Source organism: Hipposideros armiger, unplaced genomic scaffold (genome assembly GCF_001890085.2).
Source record: "Hipposideros armiger isolate ML-2016 unplaced genomic scaffold, ASM189008v1 scaffold_674, whole genome shotgun sequence".
Lineage (NCBI taxonomy): Eukaryota > Metazoa > Chordata > Mammalia > Chiroptera > Hipposideridae > Hipposideros > Hipposideros armiger.
Genome location: NW_017732024.1, coordinates 781098 through 801869, shown reverse-complemented (window position 1 = coordinate 801869; position 20772 = coordinate 781098). Strand labels below are relative to the sequence as shown.

The 20772-nt window shown below is 38.1% G+C and overlaps 1 protein-coding gene and 1 long non-coding RNA gene across 4 annotated transcripts in view; one reads left to right on the top strand and one right to left on the bottom strand.

Moving 5' to 3' along the window:
- The window catches only part of SERPINB7 (serpin family B member 7), a 48594-nt gene extending 38693 nt beyond the window's left edge, over window positions 1-9901 (top strand). For all 3 annotated transcript variants that reach the window (XM_019626397.1, XM_019626396.1, XM_019626398.1), the window contains exons 5-8: window positions 1649-1766; window positions 3948-4090; window positions 6651-6797; window positions 8843-9901. In XM_019626397.1, the coding sequence (XP_019481942.1) occupies window positions 1649-1766; window positions 3948-4090; window positions 6651-6797; window positions 8843-9241 (807 nt within the window). In that variant the 3' untranslated portion in view covers window positions 9242-9901. The remainder of the gene's footprint in view (window positions 1-1648; window positions 1767-3947; window positions 4091-6650; window positions 6798-8842) is intronic.
- LOC109372893 (uncharacterized) overlaps window positions 1-20772 on the bottom strand; it is a 97352-nt gene that overhangs the window by 20751 nt on the left and 55829 nt on the right. The window lies entirely within an intron of this gene.

The following is a 20772-nucleotide window of genomic DNA, read 5'->3' as shown; positions in this document are numbered from 1 at the left end:
AAAGGCAAACCACATTTGGCAGGACACATTTGCAATACATAGAAGCAATAAAACACTGATATCCCAACCCCAAAACTCCTACAAAACAATAAGAAAAATACAAAAAGCCCAGTAGAAAATCTTGAACTGACATTTTACAAAAGAACATATTTAAATGGCCAAAAAAAACAAAAAAAAAACAAAACCATATGGACAGTTAATCTCAATGGTTTCATACCTTGTCATTTACATTCATGTATCATTTTAGGGGCTTAAGCAACAGTGCTTGAAGGAAGTCAGCAAGACGTACTAGCTGGACTAAACAAAAATTGTGTGAATAACACACACACACACACACACACACACACACACACACAAATTCCTGGTGGCCCAAAGCTATTCTCTGATTTTCTGGAAGCGCTGACACCCTGCACTCCTCAACTTCTCTGGCTAGAGACTGGTTCTTAAAACTACTCTTTGTAACCAGTGTCAAAGTGGATGGACGGATGGGTTAATCAGGAGATGACAAGAGCCTTCTTCATGGAAATTACACCCAAAACCTTTTTATAGAGGTATTCTTATCCTTCAGGCAGACAAGGGATAACTAACCAATCCTTATTATTAGGGTGGAAAACTCTGTAAAATGTATCAGGATGCCTTCTGACAATACATATGATGTGTAATGAATGTTATTTTCCCCAATTATAAAAGTCTTTCCCTCAAAATGTATACATGTGTATTTGTTGTATTGCCGATGTATTGATAAATTCAATTTCTATGAATTCTTTTTATTAAAATAAATATTTCTTGAGCACCTATTATGTGCAAGGCAATGTGCCAGGTGCTGGGAATAAGTAAGTAAGGCATATGTGGCCCTGACTTCATAGAATTTACACTCTGGAGAGGGGCTCCGGAAATCCCAAATGTAAATAAGATGCAGGCGGATATCAGCTGGCCAGGGGATGTAGGAGAAGGGACAGTTGGGGGACACAAGAGGCCTAGAAAAGACTCTGTCAAGGAGAGGAGGCCTCTATGCTTGGAACTAGAAAATGATGTAATCATGAGAACTATGGGACATTCCAGGCAGAAGGAATGCTGTTGACAGACCTCCGGAGAGAGGGGACATGTGGTGCTTCTGAGGAGCTTCAAGCAGTTGAGTATGGCCAGAGAGCAGAGCATGAAGGGGAAACAGTGGCTAGAAATGCGGGAAGTGGGGTGCAGATCAGCAGAGCCTTACAGGCCAGCTCCAGGGGTTTAGGCTTTATCTTAAGTGCAGGATGTAGTCTTGAAGGATTTTCAGTAGGAAGGCGGTAACGTAAGCAAGGGAGATGAATTAAGAGGCTGCTGAAGTACTTAAGGTGAGAAAGCGGTGACAGCCGAGGAGGTCATCTCTTATTATTTCCCCTAATCCATTTCAGGTCAACATAAGTTAAACAGTGGGCTTGCTATGTAAATTCAATCTCAAGTTCTCCAGCTTGCTTTCCAGCCCTGTTTCCATATTTCTAGCCCTATTTTCTCATCTTTGAGGCAGGAGTGAGTCCTTGAGTCAGGGAGTGAAAAATGAAGAGAAAATTCAACAAAATACTTCTTATATGCTTAAGTTGGTGGTGATTTGTAAATATGAGAACTGCACATTACTTATAGAACTGTACATTTTTTATATTTATAGGATTATATTGAGTGTGCTGAGAAATTATACCATGCCAGAGTGGAAACAGTTGACTTTACAAATGCTGTAGAAAAGACCACGTATAATATTAATAGATGGGTTGCACAGGAGACACACGGTGAGTGCCATACCGATTTTTCTATAAGATATGCCAGTTATATGTGAGTACTAAGAATGGTCAACTTTAAAGTTAGGACCCTTTTGTATATATAAGACTCCTCTGAATCCAAAGTAATAATTGCTGTTATTTAAAATTGCTTTAGTATCTGTCAACAATGTGGTATTGAACAATCTTAATAATTTGAGTGTTTTGTACTTGACAGAAGTCTTATTTATTATAATATCTTATTTGATTGGGAAATAATCTTGTGAGACAAATAGGTTTTATTGTGTGCATTTCATATATCAGTGATAAGCTAAGGTAATTTACTCAATTGTCCTCAATATCTTATACCTGGTTAGCAAACAAGACTAAGAGTAGCTTATAGGACGTTATTTTCAATGACTGTGACATATTTCATTCTATTGGTCAATCCAGCATCTTCCTTCTTGGACTGAAGGATCTTATTAAAATTATGACATCCTGCTGTCTAAAAAATATATTTTCATATCATTGCTTTTTCTAAAGGATGAATAGTTTATCTTTAATAGTTCTTTTTACTTATTAGAATAATATATGTGAGTCAGGTAGTACCTTCAAGAAAAAGTACCTCTCTTTGTTGGTAAGTCTCCTTCATAACTTAACACTGAATTACAGCTAATGGTCTGGTTTAGTACAAAACAAATAAGGAAATCTATTCATTGTCGTTTCGTTAATCAATCCTAGCTTAGGATTCCAAAACTAGCCATTTCTTTACCTAAGGCTTGGCCTTGATTAACACTTTGAACAATGTACACGTATTTGCTGAGTCTGGCTTCGTGTCAGAAACAGGAGACATGTAATTTGTACTCTTAAATGTAAACATTCAATAGCATACAATTAGTCCTGGGAACAAGAATACAGTGACTCAGTTTTCTTTTTGTTCGTTAACTCATCATTCCACCAGGAGGGGGTTTCTTTGATAATTAGGCACTACATGTTTCAAATATACTATTCATTAACCAAGAGAAACTATGCCATTACTTTTCTAATCATTGAGTGGGATTCTATTTAGTGTTTAGTATTTGAAGGTGTCAGATTACTAATACCGTTCTCCATTTGGACCAGTTATTCCTGTTCCTCCATTTTTCATGCAAATCTATATATAATTATTCTCATTTTGATAAGCATATGTACTCAGTACTCATTTGGGGAGCTCTTCAACCGCTGCCATTACTCCAACCAACCCCCCCAGGTCTTACCGCTCCCCTGCCCCCAGCCTCCACACACTACCCGAACCTCCCCTTTCAAAGGCAAATCCGACTCATCATGACCATGCTCTTTCTTGTCTCCCAATGAATCCTGAACAGTAACTTTCCATTGCTTTCAGGATAATCCAAAATTCTTACCAGACATTCAAGGCTCTTCTTTATCTGGCCCCTGCCTCCAACCTCTCCAGCTTGACTCTTCCTAAAGCATTGAAAGGAGTTAGGATTTCCCCAAACACACTTTGCCCTTCCAGGCTTCCATGTCTTTGAGCAAACAATCCTGACTTTAGGGACGTTCTGCCTGTCCCCCAACCTGGTCCTCAGCCCAACAGGTGGCCCAGCCAGAGATGGGCGCCTCTCACCTGTGATTCCATAGCACACTGAACACATGGCTACAACTGCGTTTGGTGGCTGTCCCCGGTCCTGGAGTCTGAGCCCAATCGGTGGCATGCACTGTGTCTTTAATAGCTGTGTGATTCAAGCGCCCATAAGACTGCAAAGCATTTTGCAAAAATGTGGAATGAAGGAAGGAATTAGCTCTTTTAAGAGAACGGGTTAAATTATCTTTGCAGGGCTGTGGCCTTGGCAATGAAATAAAGGCAGTGAGCCTGGAGGGGATCTGGGCATTGTCTCCTGGGTTGAAGTCCTCTTGCCAGGATTTCTCGTTGTGCGACTTTATACAATCTACTGAACCTCCCCTCTCTCCAGTTTCTTGAACAGGAAACGGAAACAATCTTAGTGCTTACCTCACAGGGCTTTTGTGAGGGTTAAACCTAACATTGCACAGAAAGCATTTAGAAAGTGTCGGATGGAGTCATTGCACATAGATCACTACTAATATTATTATTATTATAGCCATGAGATAAGAAAAATGTGCTTATCTCGTCTTTACATTTTTAAAATTTACATTGCAAATGTAACATTTTTTCCCCCTCAATTTATTTCTCAAAAGGCAAAATCAAGAACATCATCCGTGAAGGAAGTATTAGCTCTTCCGCGGTGATGGTGGTGGTGAATGCCATCTACTTCAAGGGAAACTGGGAGTCGGCCTTCTCCAAGAATGAAACCCTACATTCCCGGTTCAAATCCCCCATGGTATGGAAATCTATTTAATTTAGGAAAATGTTTTGCCAATGCTATTTCGTTACAGATATTGTGGTATTTACATAGACAAATGCAAGGTTCACTGTTTCTTTACTCATTTATTCTACTGCATTAACAATACTGTATGGTTCAAGTGCTTATAAAATAAACCTTCTGTTTTTCTGCTAATGTAGGTTAGGGAACCCAACTGGAGGTGTCCTGTCAATTGTCATTTCTTAAAATCTATTTTATATTGAGAAAAGTGATAAAATATGAATTTATTTTGAAATATGCTAGTGGTGGGGGGGCGCTATAAGAAGAAAACATGACAAAAGTGTAAGTCTTATTTTTCATGGTTCTAACTGTGAGGTGTACAGTTAATCATTTAATAGCAATGATTTTTCCTGAGTCAACGCAAAGATGTGTTTCCTTTTACAAGGAAAAAAGTTATGTTTAATAAATTTATGCATTTCCAAAGTATCGGTTGTATGTATTTCTTCATTTATTGCTTTTTGATCTAAAATATCTTAACCAAACTTTATAAAACATGCTCTTGTTTTGTTGTTTTTTTTAAAATATATGTACCAATTTGTACTCAATAATTTTAGTATAATAGGAACATCAAAGGCCTTGGAGCCAGAAATACTGCATTGGGTCCTTGCTTTGCCTCATAGAAGCTGCATGTTTTAGGCAAGTTAACCACTGTAGATCTCCTCACCAGTGAAATAAAGAGTGAATCCATGAATTCACCTCTAGTATTCCTTTCCGTCACTCAGTCTTTTATGTTGAGACAGGTAGAGACATTCAGATTTAACTTTCGAACTTAGTTTTATTTTTTAAGCGGAAAATGCTATTGACATGTTCTCTTGGCATTTTCCCACATCAGAAGTTTAAGACACAGGAGTGCAGAATGCTGATAGAAATCCCAGATCCTTGGATGAGTGAGGAGATGGGGAATAGAACGCCGCCTAGGCAGGCTGTATCCCCAGGTATGGTAGGAGGAAGGTATTTGGGGGGCTGTTGAGAAAAAGAAGAGTAAGACAGGGGCTGGGATGACCCTTCGGCTGGCTGCAGGGACAGTCCCCTGAAACCTGCGTGGAGTGCAGCCAGTCCTGCCATGAGTTTGTGACTGCACGAGAGCCTTAGAGCCGGGCAGAGCAAGTTTATGATACAGATGGCTCAGAAACATTTTGAAATTTGTATATGAAAAAATAAGAATATAATGTCCTCATGAGAGTGCAGCTTGGTCTTTAGTGACATTATCTGTATACTTGCAGTGGGAAGGATATTAGGCAGGGCTAGAATTTTAGTGGTGGGGCAGGCATGGTTAACAATTTGGAAGTGAGGTTTGTTTCTCACTCTTTCCTTCAGCACCTCCCCCAGTAGATTGCAATTGTTAATTCATTTCCTTCCGTGAAGACACACCGTGCCTATCTCCTGCACTGTGTGTGGATTTTTATTTATGCTCCTAAAGAAGTTTTTACCTAAATAAGTATTCATATGTAATAACTGTTTAAAATAATCTTCCTGCCTATATTGTGTCCCTTACAATATAGCTATAATATATATAGCTTCTAATAGGCTATGAAATCTATATTACTGATGTCAGTTTTGGTTTCATCACTTTTAAAATTGGTGAAATGACCTCTTTGCTAAAAAATCTCATTTCAGTCTTTCTCCAGCGTAACTCAGCTGTGTGATTCTTCCCTGTCCCTAGAATGGAAATGAAATATTGTGGCTGTGATATGCCAGCCCCCATTTGTATCAGGTTCAATTTGGCTGATTTGTCTCACTATGCAGGTTCCTTTTTCCCTTCACTGCTCCAGGTATTTTGTTTCTGAACCTGTTTGAACTCTCATTAAAAAAGGTTATTCTTTCCAGAGGGAGAAGAACCTTTGGTTCCAGCATAAATAATTACCTATCCTCCCCATGTAAAGTTTCTGTACTAAAGGGTGATATGACAGGACAGATGACAAGTTTGCAGAATCACAGTATCTTTTAGGAAAAAGGTGGCTTATTACACCCTGATGGCGTTTATGAATACATAAATGGTAACCTCAAGGTTAGAGCTACTGTGTTAATTTGAGGGATATTGTCAAACATTTTGCAGGAATTAAAATTTTTTTTTACAAGACCTCATTCTTTAATTCTGTAATTTTGATGGTACTAATCTGTATTTTACTTCTGATGAGAGGGAAAAAAAGCTATAGCATTCATTTTTAATTGCAATGCTAACATTTTCAGGTAAAACACTAAGTGCAAGGCAATGTTCCAAGTGCTAGATATATTGGCTCTCATAATCCTTACAATAATCCTGTGCAGTAGAGACTATTATTATCCCATTATATAGATGAGGATATGGAGGCATGGAGAGGTGAAGTAACTTGCCCAAGTCATACAGCTGGGGAGTTTTAAACTCAGGCAGTTAAAGTCTAAGATGTGCACCAATGCAACCACTATTGGTAGCATGTCAGAAAAAATCAAGATCAACTGAAAGATTCTTCTTATTTTACCCTGTCAACAAATGAAATAAAGTGAGCTTATTAAATTTTTTTTGTGACTTGACTTTCAGTGTCCTGGGAAAGCAGTCGCCATGATGCATCAAGAACGGATGTTCAAATTGTCCGTCATTCAGGACCCATATATGCAAGTTCTTGAACTCAAATATCGCGGCGGCATAAGCATGTATATAATGCTGCCTGAGAGTGACCTCTCCCACGTAAGTTACCACTGTCACTGTCACTGTTAGGGAAGACATTTAGGATACTGTTAACTGTGTGTTCATCCATCAACTTTAAGATTTTGGGTTCTTGGAATATTAGAGTTTTAGCCACTTATTCATTTATTTGACAAATATTTAAGGGGTACCTACTATGTGCCAGCCATTGTTATAGATGTTGAGATTGCCTTACCTCAGTTTAGCATAATTTTAGTTAAATATTATAGCTGTGAAATCGGAACCCTCTCAAATCTGAGCTATGGAGACAAAAGGGCGTGAGTTTAGGTCTTCCTTGCCCTTGGCTATGAAAACGGTCTTTCAGGTATTATTGAAATTTTGATAGACTAAGTATCTTTAGGCAGGAATGATATGAGGGCGTTTTGAAGTCCTAGCCCTTTGAGAGTTAAAGTGTATGGTTTCACTCTATGCTGATGCGTCTCTAGGAAAAGAGACTGCCCCATGACTGATGTAGAAAAAACAATAGACCAGCACAATGCAAGGGACAGATGGTGGTGGCCATGTGAGCCAGACATCATCACTGTATCTCAGATCCCAATATTCTTTCAGCCCTTCATCCTCTTATCCTCCCTGTGGCCACCTGAGTCTGCAGCCTGCAATCCCAGAAGCCTAGATCTCACCTCCCCTCTCTGTTTTTCCAACCAAAAGGAACATTTATTGAGCACCTACTATGTACCAGGCCATGTGCTGTGCACTTCATTTATATCATCTCATTTGACATGAATAGGAAATGTAGTGTCATAAAGTTGACATTTTTAAATCTAAAGTGTGACAATATAAAATATTGGTACTCATATTAAATAATTCATTGGTAATCTTCATAACAATTAGATTTTTAGCACACATCAATTCTTTTTACTTCAAATAATCTGCAATGATAGAAAAAGTAGCCCAGATAAAACAAGCAGTAGGTAACACAGAAGGTTTGTTCTTGCACTTATTGTCTGAGTTTTCTTTTCCAGTGATAGATTACCCTAATGTGTGGATCAGATTAGTGTAAGTCTACATACCTACATAATCCTACATAAATAAATAATGATGAGGAAGTTGGCTTTGCAGTGGGCTAAATGAGAAAAAAAAATTCTAACTCAGAATGAAAAGTTATTACAGATTAACCTCAAACTGGTTAACTTACACACAGAAAATTTAAATTAGAATAAATTTGATTATATAAATTTAGATTCTTGATAAGAATACAGGTAAGGTTCAATAACTGTGAAAATCAGTCTGGGATTCCAGTGAGCCTGCACTTGATAACAAATGCCTATATGTAAGATTTGTAAACATTGTGCATGAAAAATCTTCCCATTGTAAGTCTGGACTAATCTATGGCCTGTTCTCAGGAGTTGGTGAATTTACTATGTGAATCATTTGGGGGCAGCGAGGGTGTTGGAGACAGAGACATGGTCTCAGGCACATCTCCTGATGTTCTCTTGACTTTTAGTTGTCCCGTATGTTGAGTAGGAGAGTTGATGTGGATCCGAGCCTCCCTGACAGTGTGGGTGACTGTGCTGGGAGATGTTCATCACCCAAGTCCTTGAGGCTAGAGCTCTGAGTTCCTTGCCTCAGCTCACCTGGGTTTCCACTGGTTTACTCCTGCAAGCTATGCAAACATGATCATTTTCTATGTCTTTTATGATGCGGAAATGGTCAGGAAACACTGACTTAAATGACGACTGAACTCCTTTCTCCCTCTGATGGTCTCTGATTTCCTAGTTCCTCGGCCTGTCCATTGTCTCACTTTGGCCTTTATATGTTCACATGTGGGCAGAGAACGGAAATGCCCTGGGACACAATTAACTCACACCTTGTCATAGCAGAACAAATTAAATATGTGATTTATTAAAGAGTACTTTAACTATTTGTTTTAATCATTTCTTATTTCATTTCCAAACTCTCCAACACCCATTCACATACTTACAGTATCCAGGAGAGGATAATTATGGGAAACCATATATCTTTGTACTTGTTGGGCCATTTGTTTCTTAGCCCTATCATTCTAAATTGCCTTTTAAATATTTCTACAGATTGAAAAAAAAATGACCTTTCAGAATGTAATGAAATGGACCAATCCAAGAAAAATGAGCTCCCAGTATGTCAAGGTGTTTCTTCCACGGTTCAAGATAGAGAAGAATTATGAAATCAAAGAATACTTAAAAGAACTAGGGCTGACCGATCTCTTCGATGAATCCAGGGCTGACCTCTCTGGCATAGCTTCAGGAGGTCGTCTATATCTGTCAAAACTGATGCACAAGTCATACATAGAGGTTACCGAAGACAGCACAGAGGCAGCTGCTGTCTCAGAAAACAACATTGTAGAAAAGCTACTCCCCGAGTCTACGTTATTCAAAGCTGATCACCCATTCCTATTTGTCATCAGGAAGAATGACATCATCTTATTTACTGGCAAAGTCTCTTGCCCTTGAAAATCCGTTTCTGCTATGATAGTTCCAGCAACATCAAGGAACCACCATAAGAGAATCTAGTTTAACAGGAAGCATGTGGTGTTTCCTTTAGTTGACTTCTTTCTGACATTGGCCAGCAGATGACTTGAACCTCCTCAGACACCTGGTTGATTACCCTGATCTTGCTCTTAGCATTTTTATCACCATTGGCCTCACCCATATCTAATTTCATTGTCTTCCTACCCACACTCATTTCCACCAGTCTCTCCCGTAGCCACTTACGCACAGATCTGGGCATGGCATCTGGGAATTGTGGAGTGCTCCACAGGTAATGGCAATGTGGAAGCAGTCTTAGGCAACTTTTTTGAAACTCTATAGGCATCGCAGGTATTCCAGTTTTGTTGTAAATGATCTAGCAAGTAAGCCCAGCTCCTAGGAATAAGGGTGAGGCATAACTTTTCCTTGCTGACCTAAGAAGACATTAAAGTTGATTTTAACACATCTGATGTGAAATCAGTGTCTAATCTAAAAGTGAAAAAATATGGATTTGGGATTGGGAGCCAACCAAAATATTTCATTAATAACTTCAAGTGGATGTCTTTTGGCCTTTCCTTGATAGAGACTTAATATGTACATAGTTTTTCAAATATGAAATACCTTTTAACTGTTGCCAGTTATTATTTGCAGTACATTATGTCATATGCTATATGATTTACAAGTTTTTTTCTCTATTTATCAGAATAAAGAAATAAAAAATAACTGTACAGTGTGATTTTTTTCCTGTAATCAAATGTGAAACTACCAGCACTTTCTTTGTTTTCTAGGCCAATTCAGCAAGCAATGAAAAAGAAAGAATTCTTATAAAACATAAATCTGATTTTGTTCAATGTTGTTAATTTATTACACAATAAATTTACTTTTATAACTACTTAAGTAGGCTGATGGGCTAATTTTAAATGCTAGGATTTAAATTCATAAGGGAAAAGGATTAGCAAATGTGAATATTTATAATAAGCCACAGGTAGCTTTACAAAACAGATTAAAAATAAACTGAGACTCGATAAACAATGCCGAACTTACTAGTGACCTGTATCATGGCTCTGTGACACTTAGTGCCCGACCTGGCTTTCAACAAATATGGTGGAATCCATTCTGATGGCATGAGTGAGTTAATGTGACATGATTTAAAGCTGTAGAAAAGTCCCAGGCCAAAATAATTTGATCACTAACCTGCCACACCTGAAATTACTATGATGCCTTTCAGAGACCTATTTGGCTTTTTTAAATGGTTACCCTGATAAGATCTTATGGTGCATAGTTCTCAGCTCTTTGAAGTGAATTAACTGCTTCTGGGCATCAAAAAAGGACAGTTGAATAAAAACTATCTGTGCCAATGATTCAGAGAAACAGTTTTGAATATTTTTCTCAGCTATTTAAAATCCAAATTGTATCTCTACTATTAAGTGAGCTGGGGGCACACTTCAGTTTACAACTAGTTCAATACCATTGCTCATGTCAAATCTTAAAAAAAAATTACTGATGTAATAAATCTAACATTAACCACTTACCTTAACTCACTTGATTGGTAACTTTTATTGGGTAAACCATTCCAATGATGGTGGTTTATTGTAATGAGATTATTTCTCAATCTCCACTACCTCATGGTTTAGATTTTAACAGCTATTAGGTTGGATACAGCAATTATATTTTGACAGAACTGAAAAAGCTATCTGTAATGTGTAACTACTGAAGAAGTGTTAGTAATATTGTGCTATTAAACATTTACTAGTCGCCTAGAGTATTTGCATCGAGTAACTTTGCACGCCCTATGCTGTATAAGTGATGGGATGAACCCTAATAACACATTCCCAGAATCTATTGTAAATACCTTCTATTGTCTAAGCTGACATCTGAGTCACCATTGTTTCCAAATGAAGTGCTACCGGAAACAGCCAGAGAGGTACAGGAAGCCAATTAATGCTGGCTGAACCAAGGAAGTCAAAGAAAGGTGAGTAGCAAGGGCAAGTATACACTATGTTGAAACATTTCAACTTTGGCTTTTTTTCATTTTAATGTGGGGATTTTTCTTCTTGTTAAATTTTTACGTCCATGTTCCTGGTCAGCTATACAGGAAAAAAACCAAACCAAAACAAAACTGTAACTGGGGGAAGTGGGACTCATATGGTTTTTGTGAACTATTTTCTATAAGAATAAAATTCTAGGAGTCTAATCCTTAGTTTAAACAGAATGCATAGAGGCCCAGTATTAAACCAGTGTGTCTCTAACATAAACAAAACAAGCAAGTACCCCTCCCCAAGGCTTTTTTGTCAGGGACATGTCTGGAGAGTGTGGCAGCCAGCACTGCCAAAGGAAGCCCTTTGGTCATGGAATGTCATCCTGGCTCTTCCCAGCAAGTACACAGAGAGAGAGAGAGAGAGAGAGAGAGAGAGAGAGAGAGAGANGAGAGAGAGAGAGAGAGAGATCTGTGTAAAATGAAGAATATACCCAAAAAACAATCATTAAAAAAAGTAATAAAAAAAATTGGAACTCTAAATACCATTTAGAATTACTCTTAACAAACACTGATTTTTGAAGATGAAAGCTTAAAAAAATAAAAACAAACTAACAATGGCTCTGGTAGATAGCATGGATTAAAGAAAAATGCCTTTACTTCAAATAAAGAAGGTGTTTCAAAAGAGTCTAGAATGCGTGTGGAATACACACCGACAGGTAAAAACGACCATGGAGTTATACAATAGCATAAATGATGGCTTAAAAAAAATCCTTATTTTACATTTGATAAAAATATTTCATTTCTATTCATCAACATTTATATCTTTACATGCCTCGTCTTGTATACAGCTTACTTGCTCCCTTCATGTATAGTTACATTTGGATTGATATATGAATCAATGAGAGCATTAGAGAAGTTAGTCAGTCTGTCAGCCCCCACCTGTTGTTTGAGCATCTGTAGGAAACATGGTGCCATCCAAAGATTTCTCCACCTTCAACATAGCAGCAAGGAGACTTCATTGCACAAGAAGCTTCAGCTCCCTCACACAGCTGTCATTCCTGGGAGAAATGCCTAAGGGCTGTTCTATGTGCAACTCTGTTCTAGTAGCTATGTGCTGAGCCATTGTGTCTCTATTTTAAGAAAAATGTGGCATAAGATGAAAGATAAAATTTGAAATGAAATATTTTATGAATGAATCTCTTTGATCTTGACATTAAAAAAAATGAGGACAAGCAATGAGGGGAGGAAATCTGCCAAAACAATGAATAAATTTTTAAATTGAATACTGTAAATAAGCTTCACCTGCCACACTATCTTAGCCCAAGATGCCTAGAAGCCCAAAGAATTAGGAGTAAGCCCTTCTAATTAATTTTATGGCAGTCATTAAAATTTCAGAGCAGCTATAGGGAGAATAATATTGTCTGAAAAATAAAATTTAAATGTTTTTCTAAGTTGCCGCTTGGAAACAAGTATTCTACTTAGGAAATTGTTTCTAAAACAGAGAACCATGAAAGCTATGGACTGTATGGTGCAATCTCACATTTTCCCTAGGGCAGCATAGACGTTTCTAAGAAAAGAACCATCCCTCCACCCCTGTGACTATTCTACAAAATTTTAACAACCCGTGACATGCAATTTACCATCACCCTGATGAGCAATTTTACTATAGACAATAAAACTGAAGAGTAAGCAATGACAATAATAAAGATGAAAACAAAAATAAGAGGAATGGTATTTATTTGCCTCCAATTTTAATTAATAATTTTATCTGGGTCATGATTTGCTTAGGTCAGATGCTGGCACTAGTATTTCTAAAGCTAGGTAGGGCTTTTGATCTATGAAGGAACAAAGAAGAAATACAATGAGAAGATTTAAATGAGGCAAATGCCTTGAATTCATACAGTTCTCCTAAGAACTAAAAACTCTTTCCTGTGGTGGCCTCAGTGACATGAGACATGTGGCACTTTCTCTTTAAAGAAACAACCTGGGCATACGAGTTTAACTTCTCAACTGACCAGTTGCCTTTATTTAAGTTATAATGTTCTTTTCATTATGTTATAACTTTATGCAAATTAATAAAATACGAGCTAATAAAGTGGGGAAAGGTATTTAAAACTATGCATTTCCTTTAGCATACAGATTTTACAGATAAGTCAGAATTTACTATCTGCATAGCTTTTTTTTGCAACAAGCTAATAAGAATTCATATACTCAATCTTGTTATATTATTATACATTATTATAATATATTACAAAATTATTACTTAATTAGTACTGTATTCTTATGGTTATATATTTTGCCAAATTAGCAAGGGAAGTGGCTGGGGCTACTTACATGTATCAGCAAGAAGAAGCAGTGGGGAAAACCCAGGATAATTTTTTTTCTCAAAGCATTTTTTCCATCAAGGCAGTTTATTCCCTTGTAATACTGATGACCACTTCCACTTTCATTGAGGCCATATTTTTTTTCAGTGTAAAAATTCATTTTAGTTACAGCTCATATGCCACTTGTAGAAAATATAAGGATTGGGATGAGAGAAAGAATTTTCAAGTACCTGATTTATTCAGGCCCTAATTGTTATAGTCCCATTTTTAATTATAGCTTTCAAATATTTATCATCCAGTAGCATGAAGTGGGCACAGCTGCCCATCAACACACTCTAGAATCAGACAAGATTAGAGAGAATTAGTAAACATGAATGACAACACTGAATAAAGGCTGATGTCACTTCAGTGAAATATTGCCGTGGCCTCTAGGTAAGAATAAGAAGGAAAATGGGGGCAGAATGTGCACATACTTTCCTTTTCCCATGGAAAACAAACAAAACAGAAATTCTTTATATTCTCTATTCTCTATTCAATTGCTTTTCTTTTGTTTATCACAGCAGTTCTATTGAATAAAAATTATGATTTTTGTCTACTTCATAACTTGGAAAATCCTAGATATAGAGATGTAGCAAGTTTTTTGGTTTTTTTATTTAATATTCTTAGGTTCAAAGAATGAATAGGCAAAGCCTTGGATCCCAAAAATGCCTTTCTGAGGGAATTCTTCAGTGAACTTGAGTCTGAGGACTCTTCAAAGTTACCAAATCATTAGAAAACACCCATCTGTACGATGGTGGATAGAAATATTAATATAGAATAAAATACGAAAATTTTCATTTGCAGTGGTAGCAAAAAGACACAATGATTTAATTTTAATGAATGGCAATATGTTTTGTTCCAAGAGCTTCCCTGAATTAAATATTACATGCCACACATTCATGAAGCAAAGTGCTTAAACTGGCAAACCCACACTGAGCATAAATATATGTAGGTTCTATGAGAGACTGAGAATTAACAAGCATAAATTTCAGTGATTTCCAGGAAGTGGGTGGGGGGCAGAGGGAGAAATACTAATATTGAATAAAATCACATGGAATGTTATTGTCTTCATCTTTTAAAGGCCATCCCTGAATTCTAGCAGGTTCACCTGCTTCCAGGGGCTATAGGTGCCTGAATGTGGCTTCTACACCTGGGGGTTCGAGAACCCTGTCAGCATTGAAGCCGTGCCTTCTTCAAACAGTGTCTTCTCCTTTGGGTGCACCAGGAGCCCTCTAACCAACCTCACCAGTCATTCTGTCACCAGATGCTTGTTTCTACCTGTTGGGTGCCGGGCACAGGGCTGAGTACTGGATAAACAGTGAGAACAAAACAGACCCAGCTCCTGCCCTCACGGGGAGCTTATAAACAGTTAACAAGCAAAGACAGGCGTGTGCATACAATTCTTCCGTTTTGATGAGCACTGTGAAGGAAAAGTGTAGTGTGTAAGAAGAGAAGCCGAAGGGGAAATCTTCTCAGAGTGAATCCCCGGAGAAGGCCTCTCTAAAAAAAAATAAATGAGTCAGAAACGGAGCCCTAATTTGAGTGAAGATCAGAATTCTGCCTGTACAGTATGGGTATTACCATCAAATCGCTCGCCCTGTGTGCCAACGGAGCTGTGCATGGCACATGACTGACCATGTTCATCAGCTCATCTGAATGTCCTGTGCTTGTTGGAAGATAGCAGTGCATCTCCTTCCTTTGGGTAAGTCACTGCCGACCCGTCAGTGTCCGAACTAAGCACCGCCGACAGCCGGACGTGACTGGGCAAAGCTGCGTGTCTCACGTGGAGCGTTTGAAAGGGGCTGAAGGGTCAGGGGTGTGAACATTTCATTTTATAGTTTAAAACTTAAGGTTGCTCATCTCTAGCAGAAAGGGGGCTCAAGGCATTGTCCTCTATGTTAGAAATACATTGGTATATGCAATGGAGTCCTTCAAAAACATTGGAGCTGAAGAAAAAAAAAATTACCATGATCAGTAATGGTCAAAATAAAAGGTGAAAACTTTCTTCCTTATTTTTCAACTGTCATTTGCCTGATGCAAAAACCCTTACCCCTCCCCTTTTGTTTTTGAAAAGTTTCAAAATTGTAGAATGAACACCTGCATTCTCTGCATCCAAATTCCCCAATATTAACATTTTATTACATATGCGTTCTATCTACCACCTATCTATCTAGCTACTTATTCTATCTATCTATCTATCTATCTATCTATCTATCTATCTATCTATCTATCTATCTATCTATCATCTATCTATCATCTATCTACATGTTTCCTGAAAATTTTGAATTTAAGTTGCAGACACCATAATACTTTTCCTTAAATCCTTTAATATGTCCCAAATAAGGACATTTTTCATTGTACTACAATACCATTATCACACTTGAGAAAATTAGCCTTAGTCAAATGTATCATATTTGGTATCCTCTATGATAATATTTACATTTTCTCAATTGCTCTAAAAATGTCATTTATAGCTATTGTGGATTGGGGGAATCCAGGATCCAGTGAAGGGTGTCTTCATTTCTTAGCCTTTTCATTGGGCATAGAAAATTAATTGACATGATGTATACCATGTATCATATATGTGTATATATTCATGTATTTACACTGGTATCTGCACGTCAAATCCAACCCTGCAAGATTTTTCCTCACTTTGCCCTGTTTCCTATTTGTAGATCCTCTACTCCCACAATAGAAAGCCCTAGTTCTCCAAAATATATCTACTCACTTCCTGCAATACATGCCACAAAATGTTTTAGAATCAATGTGGAACTCTTTTTAACAGGTTGAAGATTCCGTGGGAGGTGATGTTTCATGAGTTCTTACTGACCCCTAGTGTTTTCTTTGTTTCATGTGTAGTTTTCAAATGGTTATCCAAAAAAGGGTGGCCTGCTCTACGTCAGGTTTTCTCAATCTCAGCACTGTTGACATTTTGTGCCAGATGATTCTTTGTTGTGATGGGGTATCCTGTACATTAAAAGGTATATAGATATATAGCAATATCCATTGCCTCCACCCACTAGGTGCGAATAGCACCACTTCCTCCCAAGTTGTGACTGTAAAAATGTCTCAGACATTGCTAACGCCCCCTGGGGGCCAAATCACCCCAGGTTGAGAACCAATGCTTTGCCTAGATATGTAGTAGAGACAAATGTTATTCCAAATACTTTTTAAACATAAGTATCTAATTTTGTGATAACAAGCGAGAGTCTTTACTAAACATTTTCAGTTTGGTTCATTTAATGGTATTTTCCAAGGTCCCCAAGGCTGAAGTTTGATGAATTGCTTTGCAGTTTTTAAATAGAATAATATTAAAATATAATCAACTGTAGAATATGAATATACCTTGAATGTATAATTTCACCATTAAGATAAGACTCATAGAGAATTTTTTTTGAATTACCCCTTTCCCTGCTTTCTTCTAATAGCCTGAAGAGGAATCAGGGGTAACCCTCTTTTTAGACTGGCCCAGCGGTCTCCTACAGGGATGGGGTGAGAGCCACAAACTCATACCCTCAGGAATATCTCCCCATTTTCAGATGCTTTAATCCTCCCTCTAAATCATTCTTGCAAAGCCTTAAAGCAATCTTTTCTGGTTAAATTTTATATTTCTGGATTTGATATAGCCCAAATGTATTATCCAAACGTTTCCTTGTAGACTTGTCATCAAGACCTTCTATGGTTATTAAATAAACTATCTAATGACTCTTTTCCTTGGGTCTGATAGGAGGAACCCTTAAAAACCCTCCGGCCCAAAACTTCAGCCAAAGCTGAAAATTGCTTATATTAATGAACTGTACCTCTGGGTTAAGGCCTGGAAAGCCTTGTTAAAATAAAATTGTAACACACTGCAGTGGTAATCAAAGTACTGAAGGCAACTAGACCAGGGCTTGAAGCCATGGGAATGTGGAGACTTAATTTTTCTCTCTGGCTCTCTGTTTCTTCCCCAGTGAAAATAGGAAAACTAGCATCAGCTTCAGAGAGTTGTAAGGATTAATATGATGACATAGATAATGTGCCCAGAACAGCCCCAGGCACATAGTAGACCTTCAATTAATTATTGCTCTGAATTCAATTCTTCCAACATTCACTTCTGACAGATAATAGCCTGAATAGCTAGGTATGTCTGCTTTTCCCAAAGTGCTTCTGGCTGAAAATCTTCATGGAACCAGAGGTTCCTAATTTAAGATCCCTTTTGATCTCCTCTAACAGGTTCGCCTCTCATCAAATGGTAACTGTCTCCATTCTCACTCAGAAGAATGCTTTTTGAGGGATTGGGGAGGTTCTCATACTAAATCACACTGGTTTTTTATTTGATGCACATCACACACACACACACACACACACACACACACACACACACACACACACACTTCCCAATATCTCCTAAGGCTACTTCACACAGTAAAGATGAGCCAGTGTATTGACCAGCTTCCTAAATTCTTTTTATGGAATAAGCCTGACCCCTAGAGGACAGGAGTTGCATGCAAACCACCAAGAGCCAATGTCAACTATTAATACTAGTAAGTTATGGGGTATTCCGGTGGGATACAGAGAGTCAGGCAGATGCGGGGTTGGCACGGTGTGAGTGTAGGAGCTTAATTCTGAACCAACTAGCTTGAGCAGAGTTTCATAACTCCTTGATCTCAAAAATATACATTTATTACAACCTTACGGACATATGTTACGTGTAATAAATTGCACGTATTTAAAATGAGCCATTTGGTGGGTTTGACAGTTTTGCACACACCAGCATAATCAAAACCAGACCTTTCCATCACCTTTTAAAGCTCCCTCATTCCCTTTTGAAATCCACCCGGCCTCCATGACCATCCTCAGACAACCACCAAGCTGCGTTCTGTCACTATAGATGAGTTTTCATTTTCTAGATTTTTTTTTTTTATAAATGGCATGATACAACATCTACTCTTTTATGTCTGGCTTCTTTCATTCAGCCTAATGATTTTGAGAGTCAGTGTGTGTGTGTGTGTGGGGGGGGATTTGTTCTTTTTTATTGCCACATAGTATTTCATTGTATGGATATACCACATCTTGTTTAACTCGAGGTAGATCATACTCGTAGACCTTAGTAAGAGTTAAAACTTCTAGAAGAAAATATGGGAGAAAAATTTTGTGACCTTAGGGTTGGTAATGCTGTCTTAGAATATCAAACGAAAAGATGATAAATGAAAAAAAGAGATAAATGGACTTTATCAAAGTTAAAACATTTGCTCTTTGAAAGAAGCTGTTAAGGAAACAAAGGGCAAGTCACAGGTTGGGAACAAATATTTATACACATATGCCAGATAAAGGACGTATTCAAAATAGTGATGAACTCAAAAACAAAGATTCAATTTTTTAAAACTAGGCAAAACCTTTGAGCAGACACTTCACAAATGAAAATATACAAGTGGCCAATAAGCACATGAAAAGATGCTAAACATTTTTTTTAATCAGAAAAATTATAAATGTATAGTTTAATGGCTCTGGAATTGGGTTACATCTTACAATTGATGAGCTTGCAATTGGTGGGCTCCTTTGCATGCAAAGTTAATATTTTTATTTTTAGACGCTAACATTTATTGAGTACTAAGGTTTGGCAATGTTCTAAGCATTTTGCTTGCATTGTTTCATTTAATCTTCACCAAACCCTATGAAGGAAGTACCATATTTAAACCTATCTTCACTATGTTATTATTGCTATTAAATGAATCAAATTACACTCTTTTCACTAAAAAAAAACCTGTCTATATATTAAACTACAAAAATAGGGGAGGAAAAATACGGTGATTGTTTCAGCCCAACATTGATGGATGAGGACTGTGGGGTGTGGGGAGGAGGAAGGAAGAGGTGATGTGATTTCTGGAGGGTTCACAGAGAAGGTGCTGGAATGGATGCGCAAAGAATGCGGAGGATGGCATTGCATAGCAGGAGAACTTGATTCAGAACCATCAAATAATTCAGTGCATCGAATTCACCGAACAGTCCCTGAATGCCTGCTTTACTCAAAGCAAGGGTAAAAATGGCTTACTGTAAAACACAGCCTACAGAAAAAGATGGACATGTAAAGCTCTACTGTTTGAATATGGGAAGAAGGAACCAGGTGTGTGTGGTGAGAGGTTCAGGGAAGTTCTCATCCCAGGAAAGAGTCATATCAAGAACATGGAGCAAGGACTAAAAGTTAGATGGGAAGTCTTTAGCCCCCCACCCCCACCCCTCCAAAAGAAAGCAAAAGCAGAAAGAGAAATTTAAGAATTGCCAAAGCCAAAGGAGGCTGAAAGCATTGATGAAAAGTGGGATCTGGAACCAGACACTGGAAGTCAGGCAGGTATAAACGAGTTTCAAAAACACAGGAGTTAACTGGGTGGAATGGGGCAGGGAAGCGGCAAAGATGTGTGTGCTCCTGGATGAGTTTTATGACAGTAACAGAACACTTTTTAATTAATATAATGTAAATCCTCATTTTACATTGAATTGAAAACTTTAATGATTTATTGAATTGAATGCATACATGAAATGAAATTAACGAATTATTAATGCACGAGTGTTCACAGTCTCCCCCACCCTTGCTTCCCTCTATTCTCTTTGCTTCTATTATGTGGGGACGTTTCTTGCTGCATGGATTAGCTCCCAGGCAGGAGAATATGAGTAACGCATACAACAAAGTAGAAATGGAAAGAGGCCAGGAGGAAAATGAACCGATGCAATGAAGAGCTGATAAAAAGAAGAGGAAGAGAGAGGCAGGGTGAATTGCTGTAGCATGAGGGGTCCGGGATGCTTGAGAGAGAATGTGAAGGCAGAGAACAAGAGGGTAGGAGGAGAAAAGGCAAAAGCCAGAGCAAGGAGCTGGGGCAGGGCTGGTGCTGAGAGAACTGGAGAAGAAATGCGGAGAGGTTTACAAGGTGGTATGATGTGTTCGCAGCTGGAAACCCTTTAATGTTCTTCCAAGAGATGGAAGTGAAGGGCTGGGTTGCTTTTGGATTATTTCCGGTCACTGTACTGTCTGGACAAAGTGCACTGTAGGCTACATGTTTCTGTTGGTTTTAAATGTAGAACTCGGGGGGGCCGGCTGAGTGGCATGATGGTTAAGAACTGGCTTGGGATGCCAGAGGGCCCCAGTTCGGATCCCACATATGAGGGCCAGTGACACTGCCCTCTACAGCTAAGATGCTGAA